At 53.7% G+C, this 9368-nt stretch overlaps 3 protein-coding genes across 3 annotated transcripts; 2 read left to right on the forward strand and 1 right to left on the reverse strand.

Annotated features, from left to right (window-relative positions):
• Positions 1-75: 75 nt before the first annotated feature.
• On the forward strand, positions 76-3826 carry PODANS_1_2420 (uncharacterized protein; the record flags this gene model as incomplete). Its single annotated transcript, XM_001912402.1, has 2 exons — positions 76-438; positions 557-3826. 2 exons carry the CDS (start codon positions 76-78, stop codon positions 3824-3826), a joined length of 3633 nt encoding a protein of 1210 aa, XP_001912437.1.
• A 689-nt stretch (positions 3827-4515) lies between these two features.
• PODANS_1_2430 (uncharacterized protein) lies at positions 4516-6897 on the reverse strand (the record flags this gene model as incomplete). Its single annotated transcript, XM_001912403.1, has 1 exon — positions 4516-6897. One exon carries the CDS (start codon positions 6895-6897, stop codon positions 4516-4518), a length of 2382 nt encoding a protein of 793 aa, XP_001912438.1.
• A 1094-nt stretch (positions 6898-7991) lies between these two features.
• PODANS_1_2440 (uncharacterized protein) lies at positions 7992-9368 on the forward strand (the record flags this gene model as incomplete). The annotated part of the gene is made up of 1 exon (XM_001912404.1): positions 7992-9368. The coding sequence occupies one exon, from the start codon at positions 7992-7994 to the stop codon at positions 9366-9368; it is 1377 nt and encodes a 458-aa protein (XP_001912439.1).

A 9368-nucleotide genomic window follows, 5' to 3' on the forward strand; every position in this document is an offset into this window, starting at 1 on the left:
AACCTGCTGAACTGAGGTGTGTGGTGTGGCTGAGCATATCGCGACACGAGTGCTGTGGCGGGGCTTATTACTGAAATGGGCTGCTGTGATTGGGCAGCTCCCCTCCACTGCCCGCCAACAGCAACAACCCCACCAATTTCTGGCGGGCTTTCGTCACTGTCAGGCACCACTGCACACTGTCAAGGATCCTCGGACTTTGGGAAAAGGAGACAAGGCACTTGGAAAGCAGCTGCTAACTACTTTCCAAACACCACCACTTCCTTTGCAACATCTTCCAAGCCACTACGGGACTCGCCCATTGCCCCTATTACTGAGTACCTATCTGTTGTCCGCGCATCTTGCGGCCCTGCCCTGACGGCCCGCAACCGTGATCATTCTTACAATCCAACCCCGTCTCCTGGCGTTTCGAGTCGCATCTGCATGATACGCCCACCATGGTGAGCACCAGCAACCACGAGCACGGCCTTCAGAGCTTGCGCTTTCGGAGCCGGCGCCGGCATGCTTCTGCCCCGTCCAAACTCGTGAATAGCTTCACTAACCACGCCCGTCGTTCCAGGGTATAACGAGACGCGCGAAAGACAAGGCTGCGCGGGCCGAGCGCTCTGCTGGCGGAGCCTCCAGCTCGGCCAAGCCAAAGAAGGCGACGTACGACACCACCAAGAAGAAGGAAATTGGTGTCTCCGACTTGACCCTGCTGCGTACCGTGTCGAACGAGGCCATCAACGACAATCTCAAGCAACGATTCGAGGGCGGTCAGATCTACACCTACATTGGCCATGTGTTGGTATCCGTCAACCCCTTTCGGGATCTCGGTATCTACACCGACCAGGTCCTCAACAGCTATCGGGGAAAAAACAGACTGGAGATGCCACCACATGTGTTCGCTATTGCCGAATCTGCCTACTACAACATGAAGGCCTACAAGGAGAACCAGTGTGTGATTATCTCGGGTGAATCTGGTGCTGGCAAGACAGAGGCGGCCAAGCGCATCATGCAGTACATCGCGAACGTCTCGGGGGGTGAGGCAGGAGGAGATATTCAACAGATCAAGGACATGGTTTTGGCTACCAATCCTTTGCTCGAATCGTTTGGTAACGCAAAGACATTGCGGAACAACAACTCTTCTCGGTTCGGAAAGTACTTGCAAATCCATTTCAACGCACAGGGTGAACCAGTTGGCGCCGACATCACCAACTACCTCCTCGAGAAGTCGCGCGTCGTGGGTCAGATTACCAACGAGCGCAACTTTCACATTTTCTACCAGTTCACCAAGGGCGCCTCTGAGAACTACCGCCAAATGTTTGGCATCCAAAAGCCAGAAACATACCTCTACACCAGCAAATCAAAGTGCTTCAATGTGGACGGAATCGATGATTTGGCCGAGTACCAGGATACGCTCAACGCCATGAAAATAATTGGCCTTTCCCAAGCAGAACAGGACAACATTTTCCGCATGTTGGCCGCCATTTTGTGGACGGGCAACCTGGTGTTCCGGGAAGGTGATGATGGCTATGCGACTGTCTCTGACCAGTCTGTGGTGGACTTTTTGGCCTATCTCCTCGAAGTTGATCCGGCGAAACTTGTACACGCCATCACCATTCGCATTCTGACACCACGGAACGGTGAAGTAATCGAATCGCCTTCGAACGTGGCCCAGGCAACGGCTACCAGAGATGCCTTGGCCAAGGCCATTTACAACAACTTGTTTGACTGGATCGTGGAACGGATTAATCAGTCTCTGAAAGCGAGACAAGCTACTTCCAACTCCATTGGCATTCTCGATATTTATGGGTTCGAAATCTTTGAGAAGAACAGTTTCGAACAACTTTGCATCAACTACGTCAACGAAAAGCTACAACAGATCTTCATTCAGCTCACACTCAAGGCCGAGCAGGAAGAGTACGCGAGAGAGCAGATCAAGTGGACACCCATCAAGTATTTTGACAACAAGATTGTGTGCGATCTCATCGAGTCTGTCAGGCCTCCGGGCATCTTTTCTGCCATGAAGGACGCCACCAAGACTGCTCACGCCGACCCTGCCGCTTGCGATCGCACCTTCATGCAGAGCATCAACGGCATGTCGAATGCCCATCTCACTCCTCGCCAGGGCAACTTCATCATCAAGCACTATGCTGGTGATGTGACGTATACCGTGGACGGCATCACTGACAAGAACAAGGATCTCCTTCTCAAGGGCCTCCTGAACATGTTCCAAGCCAGTCAGAATCGTTTTGTACACGAGCTCTTCCCCAACCAGGTTGACCAAGACAACAGAAAGCAACCCCCAACAGCCGGTGATAGGATCAAGACTTCGGCCAACGCCTTGGTGGATACGCTCATGAAATGTCAGCCATCGTACATCCGCACTATCAAGCCCAACGAGAACAAATCGCCCACCGAGTACACCGTCCCCAATGTTTTGCATCAGATCAAGTACCTTGGTTTGCAGGAGAACGTACGAATTCGTCGTGCTGGTTTTGCATACCGTCAGTCTTTTGAAAAGTTTGTGGATCGATTCTTCCTGCTGTCGCCTGCCACCTCGTACGCTGGCGAGTACACGTGGGAGGGCTCATATGAAGCGGCGACCAAACAGATCCTGAAGGACACTAGTATTCCGCAGGAGGAATGGCAGCTTGGTGTCACAAAGGCCTTTATCAAGTCCCCCGAGACTCTCTTTGCCCTCGAACATATGCGCGATCGGTACTGGCACAACATGGCAACCCGTATCCAGCGCATGTGGCGTGCATATCTGGCATACAGGGCAGAGGCTGCTACCCGTATCCAGCGATTCTGGAGAAAGAAGCGGGTCGGTGCCGAATATCTGCAGCTCCGGGATGAAGGCCACAGGGTTCTGCAAGGTCGAAAGGAACGGAGAAGAATGAGCATCCTGGGCTCCAGACGGTTCTTGGGTGATTATCTGGGTATCAACGCCAGCAATGGACCTGGAGCTCACATCCGAAAGTCGATCAACCTCTCTAGCAACGAAAAGGTCGTGTTTTCTTGCCGCGGAGAGATACTGGAGGCCAAGTTTGGTCGATCCAGCAAGGCCAGCCCGAGAATCATCATCGTCACCAACAGCAAATATTATGTTGTTGCCCAGATGCTTGTTCAGAACCAGCCCCAGATTGTGGTAGAAAAGTCATTCCCATTGGGCGCCATCAAGTTCATTGGTGCCTCAACAGCCCGGGACGACTGGTTCTCTCTGGGCGTTGGCTCCCAGCAAGACGCGGATCCTCTTCTCAACTGTGTTCTCAAGACCGAGATGTTTACGCAGATGAAGAGAGTGATGCCTGCTGGCTTCAACCTCAAGATTGCCGACACGATCGAGTACGCCAAGAAGCCAGGAAAGATGCAGCTGGTCAAGGTGCTCAAGGACGCACCCACCCAGGCTGACTTTTACAAGAGCGGCACTGTGCACACCTCGCAAGGAGAGCCTGCCAACTCTGTCTCGCGGCCGACGCCCAAGGGCAAGCCTGTCCCTCCCAAGCCAATCACCAAGGGCAAGCTCATCAGGCCCGGCGGACCAGGAGGCAGACCATCGAGAGTCACCAACAACAACCGCAGACCTGTGCCTCGGCCAGGTGCTTCTGCTGCTGCCACTCCGGCGGCTACTCCCGCTGCTACTTCTAGACCGGTGCCGACACCACGGCCGGTACCAACACACTGCGGCCGCTCAAGCTGCGGTCAGTCTGCCTACCCATACCCGCAACCAGTCCAACTCGTCTGCTACCCGCGCTCCGCCTCCTCCACCGCCTGCCCCGCCTGCTGCAAAGCCCAAGATTATGGCCAAGGTCCTGTACGACTTTGCCGGGACCAAGGAAAATGAGATGTCGATCGTTACCGGGCAACTCATTGAGATTGTGCAAAAGGAGAATAATGGTTAGTTTTTTTCCCCGTCTTTCTTTCCCGCCTCTGGCGTCATACTAACTTATTGTGTCCAGGCTGGTGGCTAGCAAAGACAGACGCGGGGCAAGCGTGGGTTCCCGCCGCTTATGTCGAGGAGCAGGCACCTCCCCCCGTTGCGGCTCCCAGACCACCCCCTCCTCCCCCGGCTAGACCGGGCGCTCCTCAGCCTCCGGCGAAGAGACCGGTTGCTAGCAGGAAGCCGGTTGGATTGCAGGCGAGGGATAGCGGGATGAGTCTGAATGGAAGTGAAGGGGGGAGCAGCTCGGCGAGCAGGAGTAACACGCCGACTCCCAGTTTGGCCGGGGGGTTGGCGGAGGCGTTGTTGGCTAGGAAGCAGGCCATGGCTAAGAAGGATGATGATGATGATTGGTGAGAGAGGAGGAGAGGAGGGGTTTCGTAATGTTTATACACTTTTTGTTCTTTATGGTTTTGGTGTGGGTAGCGAAAACTGTTTTCGTGGAGGTTGTTCGTGAAAGCAGGAGGAGAAGAGGGTGAATTTGATTCAGAATAGAAGACTTTTTTTTCTATACAGGCTTTTTTTTTTTTTGTGATCTGTCTATTTACATCGTTGTACCTGTGTATATACCATACCGTCCGCTAATCTAACCCTTACGACGACGAAATCTTGAATCCCCCTTCATCCCGTCCATCATCCACCAACCTTCCCCATTCGAGCAGCAACCTAAACAGATACACCTGCCTGTCTTCCCTTCGCAATGCCCTAGCAGCCCATTTAGCACCCTGCTCGGCGATCCACTTCCCGTCTGTCGACCCATGCTCTTTAGTCTGGCCTTGAATCCCGGTGAAATACGCGAGCGTGGAGTGCAGGCCGTGAAAGCGGATGTCTACCGGGACGAAGTGAACCCAGGGCAGGACACGGTCGGTGTACCACTCCTTGAAGATTGTCGACAAAAAGGGGACGTTGGAGGGGGAGGAGAGGGTGGGGAGGAATAATGGGGATGGGGAGGTGGAGGAGTCAAGGGTGAGGATGTATTGACTAGAAAAGGGATCAGGGGGGGAAGAAGAGGAGGTGAGGTGGTGGAAGTCGAGGGGGCAGGATGAGGGGGTTTGTTGGCAGGGGGAGTAGGAGGTGAAGGCTGTGTCGAAGGGGAGGAGGGTGTTGAGGTGGGGGGTGGAGACGGAGCGGTAGTGGGCGCGGGAGCGGGATTGGTTGGGGAGGATGAGGCGGGTGGTGGTGGTGGAAGGGGAGGAAGGGGGGAGGTTGGTGAGGTGGACTAGGCGTTCCTCTTGGCCGCCGCGGAGGAGGGGTTTGTCGGAATAGGGGCGGGAGATGGAGCCGCGATAATACAGTTTCTGGTGGTTTTTGGACCAGGGTTGGGGGGTCTTGGGGGGTGTAAGGGGGGTGGTTTGAGGAGGGTGTGATAAGGGGAGGAGGATGTCGGCGTAGTTGTCTGTTTTGGACCGACTGAAGATGGGGAGGAGAGAGGTGGTGGGGGGGACTTCGGCGGGGGTCATGTAGAAGCTGTGTAGTCTCATGAGGTCGGATTGGTGGCAGAGTTCGAGGGAGAGGCCAAAATTGGTAAGGAATTGGCCGTTGGATTGGGGTTTGGCGCAGGAGGAGCAGAAATCGCGGATGTCCCAGTGAACTCCTGATTTGACCTTGGTACCAGTGGGACAGCTTAAGGATGTCAGTTCTCGAAGGGCTTTCGGTGACATGGTGTTCTTGAGCAGCTCGTCCTTATCAACAGCCTCGGTCAGCCTGGGCTTGGGCATATCTTTCTTTCCGTATTCGCTGCCTCCCGAGCTGCCGCCTGGCAATAGGCTCGAGGCCTTCTTTCTCTTCATCCCAGCAGCGGCTAGCCGTTGAATCTGATCCCAAGGTGCCAGCACCCTCGGCCGCTCGTTGAGATTGATTGCCATCTCGAGGTCTGGTAAATGTTCCACGAAATCTTTGATCAAGTCGACCAGCTCATCCATGATGGTTTGATATGGATTCTCGGTAGGGAGGTTGTGCCTCGCCGTCCCGTTCTGTATTTGAAGCAGCGCCATATCAATCTCTTTGGCTGCTTTTCTTGTGTCTTCTCTCAGCTTCGCCGGTGGCACCCCCCAAAAAGGTAGGATATCGTCACCCATCTGCTTGAAGTGGTCGATGATTGGGGACTTCTTTTGCTTTGCAAACTCCCACCACCTGTCGAACCCCTTTGGCGGATCTCTCCCATAATGTCTTTCCCCATACTCCCGTACCGCCGATGGCAGTGAATCGCTGTAACTTGCGTGAATCAACCACCTGTCCGACTCCACTCTTGAATCGTAGATGAGCTTGCCCAAAGGATGGCTATCCATGCCCTTGCTCATCTTGATGGGGGTGAAGATGCTCACGGCGATCACCACGGCCATCAAAGCCATGATAACAAACGCCCTGTGAATGAACATCACCTTTTTGATATCAGTCGCGTGCAAGAAAAATGTGAACCCAGCTGACATGCCCACCACCGCTCCCCATGTTTGCCAGCCAGAAACATTTTCCCAGCTCCCTAATGTCCAGACCCGCTGGACTGATATGAGAAACCCAGTGATGAAGGTGACAACTCCGGCGAAACCTAGCACGGCCCCGCCCTCGGGTGCAAGAAGACTGCTGGATACCAGCAAAGTTGCAAGCGTCAACCCATCAATAACGACATCGAACCAAAACAGGGTATCACTCCCAACTCCATCGCCACTCAACCCCCAAAAAATGCCAGCTCCTAGGCCAGACACGAGCAAGATTCCCGCCAACGTCCTCAATCTCGACTTGGTGGTTCTAGCCCAGGCCAGAATTCTCCAGGCAATAATAACTATCGCCGCATCAAGAACAACCCCCGCCCACTGAACCAGAACCACAAACCTCGCCCAGTCGTGCTGTGGCGAGCAAAACAGCGTCGACCTAGGCTCCGAGATCAAAGCCAGGTACGCTCCAAACGAAATCAAGAGCGTAGAAGGAACAAGGATGTACAACGACCTCGCCAAAAAATCGGGAATGGCCTCATACATTGTCCTTGTGAAGTCATCCCTTTCCTCGTCAAAGGTGCGTGGTCGGCGAGGAGAAGAGTACAGCTGATAAGCAAGAATGAGAACCGGAAGAAAGGCTTCCAGCCCGGGCTTGGAACATTGCAAGTCGGCGGTGACTCGGTGGAAGGATTCCAGTCGGAGGATGATGCAGACGATCAGGATGAGGACAAAGTACCGTCGTGGTTTCTTGGGGAAGTTTCGTTGGGATATTGGCCTGGTTTTGTTGCCGGTGGAGGAGAGGCTGAGTTCATCATCGAAGCGGCCGTTGGCCCCTGGGAGCCAGCCGGAGAAGTGGCTTATGGCGTAGGAGGTGAGGGAGGCGATGAGGAGGATGAGGGTTGATGAGAGGCGGGGTTGTTCTGGTCTTTTGTCAGTGAATGGTTGAACGATTTTGGGATGAAAGACTTAGTTACCGATGATTTGATGATCCTCCACGCTGTTGATGAGCCAAAGGAAGGAGGTAACGGCGCTGTCATGAGATGATGAGATGGTTAGCTTGTGAACTCATTCAAAACCGCGAAAGTGTTGTGTTGTGTAAATGGTTTCTATACCACAAGGCCGCCAACTGGCTCGACATAATGACCAGGTGTTATCGCCCGAGATCACCCATTGAGTGAACTGAAAAATGTCGAATCAGTGTGAAACTGGTCAAAGGAGCGACTATGAATGTGTAAGTCCACCTGAAATTCAATATGAAATGCAAATGTCAGATTGGCATGATGTCTTGACAGTTAAGTGTACCGACCCCTGTTCAGGACGTTAACCAACGGGTCCATATTTCTGGTGCACTGGTAATTAGCCCCTGAAAGGCGCTAAAAGGGTACCTCAAGAGACACCTATTTTAGCGGCTATCCAGCGTATTTTAGTAACAACGTTTTTCTTGGCAAGTGACGTTGGCCAACACTTTTTTTTTGGGAATGCGCGTCTCCCAGCGCGTTGGTTTGATGCCTTCGTACAACATCCGATGCTTCCAAGCTCGCTCTTAAGGGCAAGGCAACAACACCACCAAACGAATATACTTGTCACCTCAGCCTGAAAGAAGTGTCGCTAATGGAAGAAACTAAAAGCTCTCGACCATGATAACACATCCCCTCGCCGGTCCGCAGACCCCGGGCTTGCACCTCCTCTACGTCCCCTCCGTCGTCGCTCTTATAACCTTCCAGGGGTACTTCTCCCAGTACCTCTTCAACACCTCCCCCGATCTACGTCCCGGACCTCTCACCTTTCGAGAGAATGTAACTTTCAATGCTCTCCTTCTCTGCCTCTGGTGGACATACTACAAAGCCTGCACAGTCGACCCAGGCCGCTTCGTCTTCTCCCCCTCCTCGGACAAGAAGGAGGAGGACAAAGACGACCAAAAGCCAACCCAGAATAAACGCTTCTGCAAGAAATGCCAGGCCTTTAAACCTCCCCGAGCCCACCACTGCCGCCACTGCGCCCGCTGCATCCCCCGTATGGACCACCACTGCCCCTGGACCAACAACTGTGTCTCTCTCACCACCTTCCCTTACTTCCTCCGGTTCCTCCTCTACACCAACATCGCCCTCGTATACCTCTCGAGTCTCCTCTACACCCGCATCAGCGTCATCTGGTCCGACCGCCACCTCCCCTCCTACCTCGGCCCCTCCCTCTTCAGCCTCATCTCGATAACCCTCCTCTGTCTCGCCAACTTTGGCACCTTCTTCGCGCTGTTCATCCTCCTCGTCACAACCCTCAAATCATGGGTCATGAATATCACCTTGATCGAAATGTGGGAGCTCGACCGTCACAATGCTCTGATATCCAAGATATCGTCCTCGTCGAGCAATGACTATTGGACTGACGACTTCGATCCTGCCTCGCTGTCCCGGATCGAGTTCCCTTACGACTTGGGATTTTTCAGCAATATGAGCCAGGCGATGGGGACTGCGAATTTTCTCAGGTGGTTTTTGCCTGTTGGTGGCGGTGGTCCGAAGTTGGCTGATCAAAAGAAGGGAGGGCTGGGGTGGGAGTATGAGGAGAATGGGTTTAATGACTGGGAGGGGATGTGGCCGCCACCCGATATGGAGAAGGAGAGGAGAGCTAAGCAGGGTGGGTGGGCGTATAAGAAGCAGGGACAACAAGAAATGCCTGATGATTACTATTATGGTGGGGAGGATATCAAGGCTGCTTTTGAGAGGAGACAGCAGGAGGATTTTGCAAGGAGGCGGAGGATACAGCAACTTCAAGGGCAGTCGGGGGTAATAAGAGAGTTGGAAGAGGATGAAGACGAGAGGGAGTGGACTGGGAAGACGGGGTGGAAGAACAGTGATGGAGATAGGCTGTGGGACTATGGAGTTGATGAGGATGTGGAAGATGACTATGTTGCAAGAGAGAGGGTAGTGGGAGATGGTGATGATGATGATGATGATGTACCACTTGCTGAGCTGATACGGAGGAGGAAAGTGCTGGCAAAGCAGGAGGATGATACATGA

Source organism: Podospora anserina, chromosome 1 (genome assembly GCF_000226545.1).
Source record: "Podospora anserina S mat+ genomic DNA chromosome 1, supercontig 1".
Lineage (NCBI taxonomy): Eukaryota > Fungi > Ascomycota > Sordariomycetes > Sordariales > Podosporaceae > Podospora > Podospora anserina.